At 58.8% G+C, this 17,719-nt stretch overlaps 1 protein-coding gene across 1 annotated transcript; it reads left to right on the top strand.

The window, feature by feature from the left end:
* Window positions 1-686: 686 nt before the first annotated feature.
* CDX1 (caudal type homeobox 1) lies at window positions 687-13,685 on the top strand (the record flags this gene model as incomplete). Its single annotated transcript, XM_082006280.1, has 3 exons — window positions 687-1,238; window positions 13,122-13,267; window positions 13,479-13,685. The coding sequence occupies exons 1-3, from the start codon at window positions 812-814 to the stop codon at window positions 13,683-13,685; spliced, it is 780 nt and encodes a 259-aa protein (XP_081862406.1). The 5' UTR covers window positions 687-811.
* Between the last annotated feature and the right edge of the window lie 4,034 nt (window positions 13,686-17,719).

Genomic DNA, 17,719 nt, shown 5'->3' with positions numbered 1-17,719 from the left:
CCCGTTGGGTCAATGGTGGGGGCATCCCCCTGCACACTGTCTGTCTGTCTGTCTATCCCGCTCTCTGGGGCCGGGCTGAGGTTTGTTATCAGGGTTGGAGGCGGGGGTTTGCCCCTGGATGGAGTAAACATAGGGGCACCCAGAGCCTCCCCTTCCCACCAGCACTCCTTCTCCGAATCAGATGGGTGCTGCTGCCGGGCACGGGAAAGTGTCACCCCAGAGCAAGGGTTCAGTGTCCCCCAACATGGGGACGGGGCTGATGGCAGGTACAGCCCAGCTTGTCCCCTGCCCGCAGCCGGGCTTTAGTACGAGGGCTCAGCCCAAGGCACCCTGCTGCTGGGTACGGATGGCTGCAGCGACGGGGTGCGCTCCCTCGGGGCGTCCTTGCGGGCGACACCAGCGACACCCTCGCGTCCCCAAAGCCGGCTGCTGCAAAGGGACCAAAGGCTGGCGGTGTGGGGACAGCCACGGGGTGGTGACAGTGGAAGGGACGTGGGGGCCATGGTGCTCCGCAGGGTCGCCCACTGCCTTGGCCCCCCTGCAGCTGGGGTGGGAGGTTTGAATTCGCCCCCCACGCCCGCCGGGGTTCCTGCACTTTGAAATGCAAACCTGCCTTTCAATGCAAATGCTGCGAGAGGTTGGGCCCAATAAAAGCCTGTGGGCAGGGAGGTGCCTGGCCCCGGGACACAGCTCCCCAAGGCGCCCAGGTGAGCCGCGGTGAAGGAGGGGCGGCCGCCTCCCTGCCAAACCAAACCCGGCCCGCGGCCGGCGGCACGGCGGCGCAGCATGTGCGCAGAGCTGGCCGGGGAAGATGTACGTAGGTTATCTTTTGGATAAGGACACCAACATGTATCCCAGCCCCGTCCGGCATCCCAGCCTCAACCTCAACCCCCAGAATTATGTGCCGGGGCCGCCCCAGTACTCGGACTTCGCCAGCTACCACCATGTGCCAGGGATTAACAACGACCCACACCACGGGCAGCCGGCGGCCGCCTGGGGCTCTCCCTACACCCCTGCCAAGGAGGACTGGCATTCGTACGGGACCGCCGCTGCGCCTTCCACCGCCAGCCCGGGGCAGTTTGGATTCAGCCCCCCAGATTTTAACCCTATCCAGCCCCCGGGCTCTGCACTCCTGCCTCCGCCCATCAGCAGCTCGGTCCCCCAGCTCTCCCCTAACGCCCAGAGACGCACCCCGTACGAGTGGATGAGGCGCAGCATTCCCAGCACCAGCAGCAGCGGTAAGGAAAGCCCCCAGCCCTGCACCCCTGCCTCGCTGCAGAGGGGCTTCGAGTCCTGCGGGGCCGGATCCCGCCGGGCGGCTCTCCCTGATGGGCACTGCCGGCCGGGACGGCGTGCTGGCCTGCCCTCGGCATGGTGCCTGGTCCCCAGAGAGCAGGGGACCCCGCTGCTGAGGCGGCAGGGGCTGAGAACGGGCAGGGAGGGCACCGTCCTTCCGCGTTGCTGGGCTTGGAAAGTCCTTTTTCCAGGTCAGTGTCTGCCCCCGCCCTCGCCTGCTGCCACCGGGTAGGACGGGCAGAGCCGGGTGCCCCCGGGACCCCAGGGCCCTGCCAGCCCCGGGGGGTGTCGGACGGGGTGTCTCGTGCGTGCGAGGGCGAGCGTGCGGGGCCGCGGCTGCGAGCCGGCGCGGCGGCGTGTGAGAGCCGGTCTATGGGGGGTGTGCGTGTGTGTGCAAGGTGCCTCACGCTGCGTGCATGTGTAGCGTGTGTGCATACGTGTGCAGGGAAGGGGCCATCTGTACCTATGAGGAGGGAAGGTGCTGCATGCGCTGTGCGTATGTACGTAAGGTGTATGCAGTGCGCGTGAGGTGCTATAGGGTCTGTGTGCGTGTGCAAGGTGCCGTAAGTAGTATGTGCGTATGGGGCTTGCAGTATAGACAGTGTCAGTGATCGCGCACAGGGGATGCTACATGCTCAACGTGTGCGTGCAAGGTGCTGTGTGTTGAGAACTGTGCCGTGTGCGCTGCGTGTGCAAGGTGCGATGTGTGTGCACGTGTGGTGTGTGTGCAAAGTGTCGTGTGTGTGCACGTGTGGTGTGTGTGCAGGGTGCGATGTGCGTGTGCATGTGCAGTGTGCGTGTGCATGCGTGGTGCGTGTGCAAGGTGCGGTGTGTGAGCACGCACGGTGCGTGTGCAAGGTGTGGTGTGTGTGCACGTGTGGTGTGTGTGCAAAATGCGGTGCGTTTGGGGATGGTGCCACGTGGAGGGTGCACGTGGGTGCCCCGGGTGCAGCACGCCGTGTGTGCATGTGCACAGCGAGTGGGTGCCGTACACCGCGTGAGTGGGTGCCCCCACTCCTGCCCCTACCGCTGGCCTGGGCACCGAGCGGCCGTGCTGTCCCCAGGGTCCTGTCCCCTTGTCCCCGGGGTCCTGTCCCCGCTGAACTCCTGACCTAGGGGCGGGGGGGAAGCGTCTGGGTGACCCCAGCCCCCTGCCCGTGGTGGGTGGGGGGGCTCTGCTGCCCACTTCAAAGGCGGTGAGCAGATCCCCCCTTGGGGCCAGCCCAAATTGACAAGGGCTTCGCTTTGTCATGGAGATGGTGGCCGGCTCCTTTGGCAGCGAGGTGAGGTGAGGGGGCCCTTTGTGCTGCCCTGCCTGCGCCCTTTCATCTTCCCCTCCAGGCCTCGATTGCCGCTGCCATCCCTGCCTGGACCCACCTGCCCGCAGCGGGACCCTCTGCCCGCCGGGCTTGCCCGGACCCACCACCCCTCTTCCCATCCCATGCTGGCCATGAGCTCTGCAGAGCACTGCTGGGGCCAAACTCACTGCAGGAGTGGTCTGTGCATTTCTCAGGGGCGAGAGTGCTTTCGGTTGCCCCATATCGCTGGCATCGGGGCCAGGGCTCCCTCTTTGCAAACTGTCTCCGGTTTTAGGTTTGCCTCTGGCTCCCTGCTGTCCCTGTGTGGGGCTGGCCAAGCCCCATGTAGAGACCCTCGTGCAAGGAGCTCGTGCAGAGGTGCCTGGGGTCTTCCAGCATGGAAAATAGCTCCTCATGTTCGCTGGATCCGTGTGGCAGGGATGGGGCTGGGACTGTCCTAGTGGGACCAGTAGCTTTGGCTGGAGCAGGCAGAACATCCCAATAAAGGGAAAAAACCAGCCCTGGTCTGGAAAGAGGAGGGAGGAGGCAGGCTGATATTTCCTGGCCCATTTTAAGCACTGAATATACCTCTTTAGGAAAAATGCCTCCCCCCATACCCAGTGATGGAGACCCACAGGCGTGCTGGGACTCAGGGCTTCCCTCTGTCCCGGGGTGGAAGGGGGCTGTGACCCTGCAGCCCCCCCGTGCAACTGGGACCCCACCACTGCTGCAGGTTCTGTAGGCATGATCACTTCGGTTTCTTCTGAGGAGAGAGGTGGGAGAGAAAATTAATGAGGGCAGGAGGACACCAGCACACCTCTCCTCTGCATCAAGGGCATGGTTTTACACCCAGCAGTGGGGCCAAGATAAAACAGGGGCTTGAAAGTGCCTCTGATTGAGTTAGACGACAATTGAGTTGATTGAATTCTGGAAAAATATCATTAGTTGCTTAGTTTGTATCTCTTAGATTAAATACGTACAAAGGAACAAACAAATCAGCCTTGTTCCTCTTGCACAGAGGAGGAGCTGCCCCAGCCCAGCCAGTGATGTGGGGATGGGTGCTGGGGTGAAAGCCCCTTTCTTGTGATGCTTCCTCAGGATGGATGAGCAGTGAAGTCCCTTTTTAACTTTTAAAAAGTTAAAAATGGCACTTAAGTTTAAAAAGGCACTTTAAAAAGTGGCACTTGCAGATTAAGGCCCTCTCCTTGTGTCTTTGCCGCGTCCAAGCCCCATGCTGCTGGTGCCAAGCGGCTGCAGGATTCGGCTGTGGTGGGACCACGTGCTGGGAGATGGTGGGATGCAGCCCGTGTTTTCCAGGGTTGCCCTTTAAATAAAAAAGGGCCTTTCTCCACTAAGCTTGAAAGTGAGCAGGGCAGAGATGGGTTTGACACAGATAAGGGTGAAATTCTTAGATGAATCATTTTATTGAAATCAATAAACTGGACTTTAATCAGTCTGGATTGATTAATTACCCATCTCACCGCAGTGGGAATAGGAAATGAATATGCGGATTTTTTTGCTATAAATATCAACGGTTTCATTGCAAATGCTATAAATCGCAATACTTCAGAGAGCTGTAAATTAAGGTTCCCTCTCTGTGTCTTGCCTTGTATAAACAGCTCTTGGCCGCCGTTTGAAAGCTTTTGGGAAAGAGCTGCGAGGCGGTAAGAGAAAATGTTACGCAGGGAATATGAGTGTGTTTGGGGGCTTCTGCAAATGCGATCCAGAGCCCGAGAAAAATCAATGAGAAATCTCCTAGTGACTTGCTGCAGAGCCAGGCTTTACAGGGGCATGATTTTATATACCTGTTGCTAAATACGTGCGTGCTTCACCCAGCTGAGCCAAGATAACCCTGCAGCAGAAGGGATTGCGACGCCAGAGGGCTGGCTGCTGGAAATCGGGACTAAAAGGGAACCAAGCTGAAACGTGTCCCTGGGCCTCATTTCTCTCTCCGATGTCACCTCTTTTTCTGCTCATAAAATCTTCATGAGCAGCATGTCAGAGCCTCATGCTTCCTCCTTATTCGCAATTATTTGCAAACTTCCCTGTGAATTGCACCCCGGCTCTATAAAAAGCTCAGGAAGGTGGCTGGAAACGGCGGCTGGTTGAACTTTGAAATTCACCCTCTGCTCGTTAGTTATGCAAATCCTCAGATACTGCCTCGGGTCTGGCTTTTAGGTCACTAATCGAGCCGCGGCTGCAGTGCTAAATATTGCAAGTGAAAGTGCAACTGGGGCATCCCTCGGGGAGGGGAACGTGCTCGGGGCTCCATGTGGTATCGGTGCCCGTGGTGCCCGGGTAGGTTTCGGGGTGATGGAGAGCACACAGTGACGCTCCAAGCATGGGCGAGTGGCAATCTGCTGGGTATGCAGTTTTTCATCTGTTTTCACTGTTTGCAGCCCAGTTTTCCAGCTCTATTTGTTCAGCCCTGGTGAGGTCCATGAATGTTGGAAGAAAGAGTAAAAACCCCGTGAGTGAGAGATCGAAACGATTTCCACGGACAGGCGGGGTTCATGCCGTGCGTGGTACATTTTGGGGTGATGGTGGTGGCTGGAGGACGGTGCATTTCCCCGGTCAGTCCCTGCGGGGGGAACCCCTCTTTAGGACACGGTGGGTCCCCGTGAGACACTTTGCTCCCCTGGGTCACTCGGTGTGTGCGTGCATTGGGCCCCATCGGTCTTCTCCCCTTGAATTATTAACCCACAACCTGCTGCTGGCCCCAGCTGGGATTTGTTGACCGCTTAGCCCGCTGGCCAAGGTACAGGCCTTTCAAACTTTCCTAGAATTGACTTTCCTTGAACAAGAAGGGCTTCCCTGGAGCACCGGCGGTACCTACGTGATGGGCTTGGCTGGCTAATACCCCGGGATTAGCAGAGGGACACTTTAAACCTCTGGCCAATGGCAGATGTCTCCTACGGGGGACCCTTCAAGGACGCCCACTCCTCCCCTGTTAGCTTTGCGATCGCCCGGATAAGGGGCCGGAGCCTTCCCCCGCGCTGCCCCACGGTGAGGGTGGGCTGTGAAGGGGACGAGGAGTCCTGGGGCCCAGCCGGCACCGCCACCACCCCGCTGTCCTCCTCCTGCCGCAGCCGGGCCAAACGCAGCCAGGCAGCTGGTCCGGCTGAGCCGGATCCAGGCTCTGTGCCGCGGGGCTGGCGTGAGGGCAATGCCCTGAAACGGGCCGCTTCCAGCCCGAGTGTGCTCGCCGGCCCACGTGCCGCCCCGGCACGCCTCACCCGCCCGCGCTGCCGTGTTCTTTGACCCGGCGTGGGAGCCTGGCTGGCAGCGCCCGGCTCGGCGCTCATAAAACCATGGGAGCAACTGAAGGAATCCGCCGGTTGCCAAAATAATGGGTTGGATCACTGCAGGGCTGGGAAATGCTTGCCCCAATGCCCAGCCTCAGGCTGCTGCCCGTGGGCTTGAAGCATCTCCTGCCATTTCCGTACCCGAGGATGTGGGGTTGTGATGGGGAACCGCCATCTTCCTGCAACCACTGCTCCTCATCCCCTTGGGGTTTGCACCTCCCGGGAGGAAGACGAGGCTTGCAGGAGGGGTGCCTTCACCCACATGTGTGGGTGTGGGTGCAGATCTGGCCCTGTCCCGCCGTGCCGGCAGCGCGGAGCCCAGCCGGGGCCAGCCTGTGCTCCTGTGCACCGGTCTGTGCTCTCCGGATCTGGCTCTTCCCCTGGGTTCTCCTGCCCCTTCCCAGCAGCCGGGCTGCCCTGTGCGGCTCTGCCGGCCCCGCACTCTCCAGGCATGCAACCCCAGCCACACGCTCTCGCTTACAGCAAAGCTTCTTCGGAAGCGCAGAGCTGGACAGGAGACTGTGCAGGAGAGTGTGCAGGAGACTGGAAAGCCATTGGGACAAGCGGGGTGATTTTGTAAGTGAGTGAAACGTTTCCAGTGCGCGACGTACCAAGCTGAATCAGGTTTTATTGCTAGTGGGGTGCCCACGGGAGCATTGCCGTTTGCTCTGAAGGCTTTGGCAGCAGGAAGAAATCCCCAGGTTGGGTCAACATCAGGTGAACAGCTGTGCAAGGAGCTACCCGGGGGGTAGGAGGGCCACTGGGCTCCTCAGAGGGGCCCCAGCACCCTCGGGCACAGATGAGTCCTGGCTTCAACCCTGATGGCTGGAACGCCCATTTCTCCAACCCAGAGCGGAGTTGGGGAGTCTTGGCAGGGTCTGTCGGGTGAGGACTCACCCAGCATCCCCTCCCTCTGCAGTACAGAGACATTAAATATGTACGAGGGAGGGTGGTTCCTCTCACCCAGTTTTTGACACCCGGCAGTTGTCTAAATCCAACGCCCTTTCACAGAGGAACGACCTCAGGCAGGGATCTCGGGAAGGATTGCCCTCCAGAGGGGCTCCTTTCTCGCTGGTGGCGATAAAGCAAACCACATGGCTCCGGTCCTTCGCCCTGCGTCAGTCGTCCCATCCATCACTCCCCTGCTTCCTGCAGCGGAGGGAAAAAAGCTGATGATATTGAAGCAGGCATGGGAAGGCTTGTGAAAATCCTGACCTGCTGGTTCCCAGCATGTGGGGAGGGTGGGGGGCTCCGGTTTATCCCCCCATCCCTGGGCACAGAGAAGTGTGGGTGCTTTGGGGCGGCTGCTGGAGCTTGAGGGGAGCAAGTGGGGGGCAAAGGGCAGAGGGAGGGCCTCTGGGGGCTCAGCCCCTGCTGCTGTTAGTGCAGATTTTTGGGGTTCCCGTTTCCAGTAGGTTTAGGGACAGTGAAATGAGCTGGGCTGTCTTTCCCGAGCGTCAGCATCGCCGCTGCACAGCGTGGCTGCCATCACCTCTGCTCGGCAGAGGGAGTATCGACCCCTCGCACAGCAGCAGCTGGAGCACATCTGGCTGCCAGATGAGGGTGACTCCAGCCAGCCTGGAGGCTCCTGAGCTTTGGGAGCAGACCCCAGCCCTCTCTTGGGCCTGGGGTCTTTGTCACGGGGCATCGCTCTGCTGACTGCCCCCCTCTTTGCAGTGGGGGGATTTCCCCCCATGGAGCTGTATAAGAACTGGAGGTGAAGCTGCCTGGGGAGCCCCACCAGCGATCAGAGCCCACGGCACTGACCCTGGGACTCCACTCTGGTTTGAAACTGCTTCTGTGCCTCAGTTTCTCCATCTGTAGCAGTGTCTAAGCTATGCTGGGGTGGGGGGAACTTTTCCTTGATGCCTTCCCTGAGGAGGAATGGCAAATCCTGATAGAGCATGGATTCTTCTGGAACAAGAGGATTTTATTCTCTTTGCAAGTAGAAACTGCTCATTCAGAATAAAGTGGCTTTATGACAGAGAGAAAGCACCCATCTGGGGGTGCCTTGCACCCCATCTTGCTGCACTTTTAACTCCAGTGTGGATAAGTTCTTTCCCTGGTGCTCACTGGTGATGGGACTTTCACACCTGAAGTTTTTCAGCAGTAAGATATTATAGTGCCATCCGATGGTGTGGAAATGCACCCCAGTACAGACAGACAGGCAGACGAGGCTGTACGGATGGAGCCAGTGCATGGCCAGGAAGGTGAGACCACGCAGGGCTGCTCCGGGAGCACGCTGCCCAGGCTTTTCGCACCAGTCATGCGAGGAGCCGCCGCGCAGCGGGGCGTGCAGAGCCGCCGAGCAGCCGCGGGGCCGGCCGGCCTGGCAGCAACGCCGCCGTCCCCCCTGCCAGCACCTCCCATGCAAAGCACCGTGACACGCGCCCGCGTCCCCAGGCCTCGGGGACCTCTGCGGCTGGGGCGCGGCAGCCGGCCCCGCGGTGGGCTCTCATCTCTGCCGCTCCGGCGAGCGGGTCGGGGCTGCCGTACCCCAGCTGCCCTGATCGGAGCCCTGATGGCTGCGTAGTGGCTTCCCACAGAGCCAGGGTTTGCAGCTGCTGCAATTTTGAGCTGCTTTCACCTGTGAAATAGAGACCTTTCAAAAAGCGGGTGGGTTTGTGCTCCTTGCTGCTGGCAGCTGTGCTGCTCCTGCTGTGGCTGGGATGGCTGCGTCCCATGGAGAGAGATGCTCCGTTCGGAGCTGGCCTGATCCTGCTGGGCACACTGCTGGGTGCATCGCTCTCTGGGACAGGGAAAAAGGCAAGCTCCAAAAAACGTACGCCAGCCCTTGCTCCTTCACTACTTTCTGCCTCCTCTCCGGGTGCCGCTGCCAGCCCGCAGCCTCTTTCCTCCCTGGTTTGAACCAGCCCCTTCTCAGCGCTTCCTAAAGCGGCTCAACACCAGCCCCAAAATACGGCATCACCCTATAGCCTATCTGTTAGGGTGTTTGTGGGACCGTTTCTCATTTAAAGCCATCCTTCGGGCAGGCCAGGGCTGGAGAGGGTGAATTAGCATGTCCCTGGCAGCCTCCACCACAGCCGTGAGGGCACGGAGCCCCGGATAGTGGGCACAGGGATCTGGTTTGATTTTCCTTCCCGTGTCCCTGCGTCCCCGGCAGCCACACTCCGGGGCAGGAGTTCCAGCATCTCCATCCTTGGGGCAGGGCTGCCGTGGGGAGCGGATCCAGGCTGGGGGTCAGGACCCTGTCCCCCCGCATGTGTGCGAGTGCGTGTGCGTGCACACTCAGGAGTGCATCCTTTGGGGTTTACACAGCACATTAAAGCTATTCCCTTATCTAATCACAGCTCAGGTGAGTGCTATTAGGGTTATTCATTAACAGTGGTAACGATACCCTCTCCCCACACAGCCATTGGCCCTGCCTTGATCCCAAAGCCGAAACCCTTCCCACTGGCCTCCATCTGGCTGCCCGAGCAGTTCCTTTGCCTGGTCTTTTGGGGACAAGGAGAGACTTTAAACGCATAGCGGGGCTGGAAGGGACTAGCATCTGTGCTAGGAGGCATCACCAGCACCCCCTTTGCACCCCATGCACCCCACGCACCCCGTCCGCACTCCCTCCCTGTGCAGCAGCAGCAGCTCTGGGCTGTCCCGGTGCTGTGGGACAGCCCAGTCCACCTCTGATGGGCTTCCCTGGAAATGCGGGAGCAGCTCCATCCCTCTGCTTGGCCGTGCTCCCCACTGCGGCTCTGGGGTTTCCCCATAGGTGCAGGGGGTCCCGCAAGGAGCCAGGCTGGCTCATCCTGAATTTCCTCTTTCCTTTCACAGAGCCATAAAAAGTCTCCAGGAGAGAGTTAAGTGTAACTCAGCATTCATATTCAAGGTAGTTGAATTATTCATTGTCAATAGTATTTCTTATGAGTCCTTTTCTTTTCCTTGTGAGTCACCCACAATACATGCCCGAATTCAGCAAACATCACCAAAACCAGCAATTAGTTGAGATGAATAACTTTCCATCTCTGGCTTGGTTGTCAGCCCTCTGCTTCGAGTCTTTGCTGTCTGATATTGGGCAGCGAGAGACTGGTGCCCAGCTCATACGGTGACGGCTCCCCGGCACGGCCAGGTATCTGCCAGACCTGCGGCAAAGCACAGGCTTCCTCAAGGATGAACCGTGAAGAGGGAATAACAAAGAACAAGCTGTGATGGATCTATTTACAGCTGCAGCAGCAAATAATAATTCCTGCTGAAATTCATGGCATATGTGGTATTCACAAACCGCCTTATTTCTTTATTCTTTTTTTTTCTTTTACTTTGTCTGTCAATTCCATTGCTTTACAGCTGTTTTTTCTCCAAGCAGTGGTATTCAAATAGCAATATTGCAAATAAGATCATTTTTAAGTCATTATCGCTTCAGAAAGGTTTTTGCTTTCAAATGGGAAAAAAAAAGTTAAATTTATAGGAGGAAGAAAAAAAAATGTAGGAGTCCCTGAGCGTGGAGCAGACAGAGGGAGCCCGGTTTCTCACGGAGCTGCCAAAGCCTGCATAAATCTCTGCCGGCGCCTCTGGTTTATTCTCTAACTCCCTGGGAATCGCTGTGTTTGCAAATTCAGCACAGGTCCCTCCTGGGCTGGGGCGCTGAACTCCTTCTGACGCGACGAACCCTTCACCCGCGGGACGGCGAGAGGAGGCTGTGACCCCCCGGGAAGGACAGGCGTCCCATGGGAGCGCGAGGGGAGACCGAGGGGTCCCGCATGGGCCAGGTGCCCCCGGTATCGCTCCAGCCCTGCTCTGTGCCGCGGTCAGTTGTGTTTCGAGCCACCACGGCCGATGTGTGCCAAAGAGGAGACAAACACCCAGGCATGCTGCTGTAGACTCCTCTGCACTAATTGGCTGCGCTTCAGCCGCGTGCAGACATCTCCATACACATCTTGTTCAATCAAATTACCTTTTTTACCGTGTTTTTACCTGCAGAGTCACCCTGTGTGGCCAGAGGCAGGTTTGCTCTCAGCGGCGGTGAGGAGGGATTAGGTGTTCGCTTCTAAATAGCCCGGGGTTGACCTGGGCTCCCCACTCCCAAAAGCGGTGACTGGATTCGTTGCATCCCTCAAACACGAGTTAGTGGCTAAAGCCCAGCCCTGGTGCTGGGAGATTTGGTTTCTACTCATGGTCATGTTGCAACCTCACCGTGCTCCCACCCTCCTCCCTTTAGTGCTGCTTGGGGACTGAGCTGGGACCCTTGGCCAGACCAGCCAGCCTCTGGCATCATCCTGCTCACGTGCTGAGCCTGTGCCAGCACCCACTTCCAGGAGCAATGGCAGGAGGACACGAAGAGTGACATAGTCATGGAATTTGGGTGCTAACCTGAATTGAAGGCCTCTGCTTTTGTGCCTGGGAACGCTGGGGTCAGGTCCCAGCAGGGTGAGACGCCTTCCATGCCCACCCCAGCTCCCACGTGCACCCAGGGGTGCACATTTGCTCATGCGCTTCCACATGTGGTTTGCTCGGTGGCCGATGGCAGGAGCTGGACCTTTGCTGGCTTTTGCTTATTTAGTAGAAAACCAGCTGCCTTTTGGCATCCCATGGGATGCTGCGAAGGAAATGACCCCAGGGGAGCCCCTCTCCCACTCACAGCGTACCGTGGCCATGGGTTGTCCTGTCTCCAATGATTTTACATTTATCTTTCAGCATCAGAGGTGGCTTAGGAAAGTCCCCATCTCCTTGCAATGGGAAAGCAGGGGAGGGACACCCTTAAAAATAAAATTGAGTTGGCTGAGAAACGGGCTTTAGCTGTGTGGATATTCTCTGATGTCTGATTAGGCTGGAGTCTCTGAAGCACAATTTTGCTCTGCGCCACACAAACTCCTGCTTCCACTAGGATGGTCAGAATTTAATAATATTGCTGAGGTGTCTAGATGTCGATTGGATTTGGCCCAAACTGGAGGATGTGCCAAGGACTCATATGGGGGGGACAGATGAACAGGATGGCAGACACACAAAGACCCCCTTTCCTGGGGGAAGCATGCCGCAAGTGAGGTTATATGGGTTGCTGGATCACTAGAAATCCCTCCCTGCACGTCTGCAGCAGTAATGGGCAGTATCCTGTCCTATCCAGTACACCCAGGACAGCCCCGGGGAAATCCATGGAGCTGTTCTGGGCTTGCTCCTGCCCCTTCCCATGGCAGCAATGCTCTCAGCAGCAGAAATTCAGGAGAAGACAGGCAAACATGTCTGCCAGGCAAACAAACAGCCGGGTTCCCAGCAGCAAGGACAGTGGCTACTCAGCTGAAAGCATGGCTCCGTCCCTCCTGATGCCCCGGAACAGGGTTTTGTTATTTTGAGTGGAGAAGCAAATATCCACAGCTGTGTTTATTCCCCCACCCATGGGCTCTTCTGCAGAAGAAAGCACCAGGGGCTTGTCAGCAAATTGCCGGGCATGGACACCCTTCCTTGAAGTGCCCCCCGTGGCCCCTGGCCCAGGCAGAGCTCATGCTGATGGCTCTCGCTCCGCAGCTCGCCCTGCATGTGTGTGATTTAATGAAGGAGCACAGAGGGGCTCGATGGCCCCAAGCTCTTGGGAGCCCCTTGGGGGCCCCAAGGCAAGATTTGGGCTGGCTTCAGTCAAACACAGCTGGCCCATGGATGCAGACCCTGGGAGTGCTTGTTCACGGTGTGGGTTTCTTCACCTTTAAAAGTTCATCTTTAAAGATTGCACCAAATTAATAAGCTGCTGCCCTCCGTCTGAGCTCGGTATCGGGAGGAGGAAAATAACCCTCTTAATGGCAGAGAAATGCTGTCATCCCTGGGTATTCCCTCTTTCCCCTGTCCTGATCCATGTACCTTCAAGTGATGGCACCTTGGGCTTGGGCTTCCTGGCAAAGAACTGGGCTTCCCTCAGCCCTCTCAGGCTGCATTTTTGCTGGCAGCTTGTCTTCAGCCCACGGCAGGGCTTGCAGCTCTGCTGCTCTTGGGAACGGTGTGTCATGGCATGTGGGATTTATAGTCCATCTTCTCGGGTTGCCTCTGAATCCCCCTGCTCCTTTCCCCCATGCCCAGGTGCTTTCCAACATGGAGAAACACCTTGGTGCTACCCAGGATGGGCATTAAATCTAGTAGGACCCTCACAACTCTCTTTCCACTGATTCCCAGGCCATTGCCATGTTTCTCCACGGGTGGTTGTGTAGCTCCTCCGTGTCCTCGGTGATGCTCCTACCCCTCCCTTCCATCCCCTCTTGGCTCACCCCCGCTCTGCTCTCTCTGCTAGGCAAGACCAGGACGAAAGACAAGTACCGGGTGGTGTACACGGACCACCAGCGCCTGGAGCTGGAGAAGGAGTTTCACTACAGCCGCTACATCACCATCCGCCGCAAGGCAGAGCTGGCCGCTGCCCTTGGGCTCACCGAACGGCAGGTCAGTGCTCTGGGGTCCCAGGAAAACCCACATCCCGGGTGGAGATGGGGCTGGGGAGGGGCTGCAGCCCAAGCAGGCAGCGGTGGTCCCACCTTGCTCTGCATCTCTGCCTTCTCTTCCAAACTCCAGGATGCACCCCCTGCCCCAGGGGAACCCCGAGAGTTGTCGTCCTTGGTTGCATCTCTGCATCGCCGTCTTTGTCTTTCTGCAGGTGAAAATCTGGTTTCAAAATCGGAGGGCAAAGGAGAGGAAGGTGAACAAAAAGAAGATGCAGCAGCAAAGCCAGCCCACCAGCACCACCACGCCGACTCCGCCGGCCATCGGCACACCGGGACCCATCGGAGGCCTCTGCAGCAGCAGCGCCCCAAACCTCGTCTCCTCGTCTCCGCTGACAATCAAGGAGGAATTCATGCCTTAACCCCCTTCACCAGCTATAGACACCAAGAGATAAGCACTACGCAGCAGAGCCCAGCCGGTCCATGTGCTCTGAAGAGTGACAGCCCCTTCCCAAAGACACGATGGTCCCCGGCTGAACCAACGGGGCGGCCAGTGAGGCTGGGTGAGGTGGCACCAGGACCTTCCCAAGGGGCGGGTGGGCTCTCTCCTACATAAAAAACATAGGTTAGGTAGTATTGCTCTCCTGTAGGAAACATGCTGGTCTGGTCTCTGGTATTTGTAGCCCAAAGCAAGGTCCTAATGTCAGCAGAAGGAAGAAGGGGGGGGTGGTGGAGGATGGCTTTCCTGCAGTGCTTCAGGTGGAGCTGGTAGGATGCTTCCTTCAGTCCTCCTGGTGATCCAGCTGCCTGGTGCTTTTGGGGCAGTTCAAAGAAGATAACTAGAAAAAAAGACCTGGCTGGACTCGGGGCTAAACTAATTTCTGCTGAGCTGGTCTCCTGGATCTGCCGTGCTGGGAACGGGGGTGCCGAAGGCAGAGCGAGTTGGACAGCGGGAGCCAGGCAGAACCCTTGGCCATGGGATCCAAGGGGGGACTCCTTCAAAACATGGTGATGGTGGCGAGCCAGAGCACGCCTTTGGCGAGAGCCCCTGCACATCCCCAGCCAGACTGCACCCACTCCTGCACCCCCAGCTCTGCCCCTGCAGCCACAAAGAGCCACACAGAGACGTGTCCAGCAGCTGCAGTGCCCCTGGCTGTGCCATGGCAAGGCAGCACCGCAGCCATCATCCACCTGGAGCGAGAGGAGAGGAGAGGAGAGGAGAGGAGAGGAGAGGAGAGGAGAGGAGAGGAGAGGAGAGGAGAGGAGAGGAGAGGAGAGGAGAGGAGAGGAGAGGAGAGGAGAGGAGAGGAGAGGAGAGGAGAGGAGAGGAGAGGAGAGGAGAGGAGAGGAGAGGAGAGGAGAGGAGAGGAGAGGAGAGGAGAGGAGAGGAGAGGAGAGGAGAGGAGAGGAGAGGAGAGGAGAGGAGAGGAGAGGAGAGGAGAGGAGAGGAGAGGAGAGGAGAGGAGAGGAGAGGAGAGGAGAGGAGAGGAGAGGAGAGGAGAGGAGAGGAGAGGAGAGGGAGGGCTGGGGGAGGGCACGCTGGAGACGAACCACCCTGCTGAGCCCTGAGACTACCTTCCAGTGGGGAAGGAGAGGGAAACAAGAAGGTTTGTCATTGGGACAGGGTGCAAGAGCCAGCCCCAGGCTGTCCAAGAAGGGCTGATACTGGGAGAGCTTTGTGGTGCTGCTCCAAGGGAGTGCAGCCGCCATGGGCACCGGGAGCTGCTGCCGGGGTGGACAGGGACTGTCTCAGGCAAAGGAAGGTCTGGCACATGCCTGGTGTTATGTGATGGAGAGGTGGTTTCCAGAAAGACCAGAGAAGTGGGTTTTTCCTATTTTATTTAAAACCCAAAGGACTCCAGGTTTCGGTCTCCGTCTCCCACCTCCTCCATGCACTGCACCGCCTCTTGCCCACTGTGTGCCCTAGGCCAGTAACTGATATCCCTCTTCTCCTGCTGGTGAACTGCAGCTGAAATGCCCCTTCACCCTGCTGAGTCCTGACCACTGCATTGGTCCGGGTTTCCGATGCCCCAAAGGCCAGCGGGGCACGGCAGGGACACAGGAGCGGCTGCGGCTCCTGCTCAGGGTTGCACCGAGTGCACTTGGGCTGCAGCTTCCCAAGACCACGACAGGGGTGAGGGTGCGTGGGCCTCAGTGGCAGCTCGCGTGGCCTCTCCTTGTGCCACCTCTCTGAAAATCACACCGCAGCCAGAGAAGTGGAGCCGCCGACATGTCCCCTGCTGCCTGCAGAGCGCCTGGCCAAGCTCTCACATCGCACCCGACGCTGCTTGTGCACATCCCTCAGCCGCCCTGTCCGCCTCCAGCCTCGCACCACTCCCAGTCCCTCATGGCCCACAAAACAAGGTGCCCAGGCACGCTGCAGCTTTTACAAGCGAGTCCCTGCCGTCCCACTGCGCCCGCCGCCCCGCTCCCGCTCTCGTAGGATTTGGGTCTCCCTCCCGCAGGGGCCGGTGACACCTCCCTCGGCCACCGCTGCCAGCTGCGCTCGGTGGCAAGGACGAATGTTTGCATTGGCTCGGGACTTTAGCTCAGTTTTTGTGTATATAAGGCAGAACTGGGTTTCCTTTTTATTTTTTAGGCATCAGTGAAAATAAAAGCAAGCAGGAATCCTGCCCAATCCTTTTGCTGTCTCCTCCCAGCCCGCGGTGCCACAGCAGGGGAGGGATGCTGGCTCCAGGGTCGCACCAGTGCCGATGCCCCTGCGAACAGCCAGGGCTGAGGGCGAGGGGTCCTGCCTAGCCCCACCGAAAAGGGTACAAGTGGATGTGTCGATGCAGCAGCCTTGCCCCTGTAGCATGCAGTGTGCCCATGCTGCAGGGGCATTGCTGGGGGTGGCCTGGCCTTTGCCACCGAGGGGGCTGGCCGTGCCAGGCGACCCGGCGGCTGCAAACTCACAGCTCCGGGGGCAGCTGGGGAAAGGGTGAGGCTGGGCTTGGGCTGGTGGAGGCCAAAGAACAAGGCCAGCTGCCCACGGACGTGGCCACCTCCCATTGGTGCCTCCTGGCCTCTAATCTAGTTTTATGGCTGTTGATGGGCTGAATATCCTCCTTGTCCAAGAAGAGCAAACAGAGAACGAGGATGTGAGATAGTGCCTGGGACAGCTGGTATTAGTGCCCAACACTCTCCTCTCTCCATCCCAGCCACGTCCCCTGGTCCTGCAGGGCACCGGCCAAGGGGCTGCCCTCAAATCCCTGCCCAAAATGGCTCCTCCGGCCTCAAAATTTGCCAAGCGTTGCCTGGAAAGAGGCAGGGATATGTGTGCTGAGGTGCCCGGGCAGGGCAGGCGGCTGTGGAGGGACACCTGATACAGGATAAAGTCCTCATGGGTGGAGGAGATGGAGGAGCAGGGGCAGGATGAGGTGGCATTGCAGAGAGAAGGACGGAGCAAAGGGTTTTTTCCTCATCTTGCAACAGCGGCTGAACCTGCCGCTGCACCCTGGTGACCCTGCGCTCACCGGCACAGCACCTGGGCTGCCTGCGGCATGGGACCGCTGCCTCCCTGCACCCTGCAAGGGGATGTGGGGCACCAGGAGCTAAAACAGGCCGCGGGAGGCAAAGGAAATGGAGCCGGTGCCATACGGGAAAAGGGATGGGGCTGGATGGGCCACCTGCCCAAAGAGCTGGGCCAGGCTGGGGCAGCTGGGGTCCACTTCTGCATGGAGACTCCAGCGTGGTCCCAGCACCGGGGATTAGCTCCTCCACATGCATTCTCCTCTCTCGCCAGGCTTCGCCTGCCTTTGACATCCAATTTTGTCATTGTCACATGGGGACTGGTCGGAGGGATGCTGCCCTTGCAGGGGATGGGGTGGTGGCAGCCCAGCCCCGGGCATCACCGTCGCCTGCAAGTTCTTGCTCAAGGGGGAAGCTTGAAGGGGAACAGAGTCTGGGGGGGGAGGAAATTTGCATTTCCCAAATTCACTCGCTGCGTTGGGGTGCCCGTGGGTGGGCAAGGGGCCGGGCTTGGAGAGAAGATGCTCCACCACCTGCCCTGGAGAGGCTGTGGGTGCCGTTGACAGGATGAAATTCCAACTGATACCCTAATCTGGCGCCTGCCTGTTTGCACAGCAGGGTAAAAGTCCAGCGAGCTGTGGGCTGTGCCCTTGGGTCCCTGCCGCCCGTATGTGCACAAGGAGCCAGCGCTGGCGGGAAGAGGCAATAAATGCACCCACATGCCCAGCCACCCCTTCCCCCAACACACACACACACGCCCCTTGGCCGGGTGACGAAATGCATCTGCTGCGTCCCCACTCCCGTGTCCTCCCCTGCCTCCCTCCAGCCGCTGTTTGGGCAGGGATGAACGAGCCCTGCGGAGTCCCGTCCGTGCCAGGAAAGGGGCTGGTGGACCCCATGTCCCCACCAACTCTGGGACCTTTGGTCCAAACCTCCTGTACATGTGTCACCTTGACAGTTGCACTCCCGGCAGGTGACAGGCACC

This window comes from Phaethon aethereus, assembly GCF_964289735.1.
Source record: "Phaethon aethereus genome assembly, chromosome: 14".
In the NCBI taxonomy this organism is placed as follows: Eukaryota; Metazoa; Chordata; class Aves; order Phaethontiformes; family Phaethontidae; genus Phaethon; species Phaethon aethereus.
This window is presented reverse-complemented; position numbering and strand designations above follow the sequence as displayed.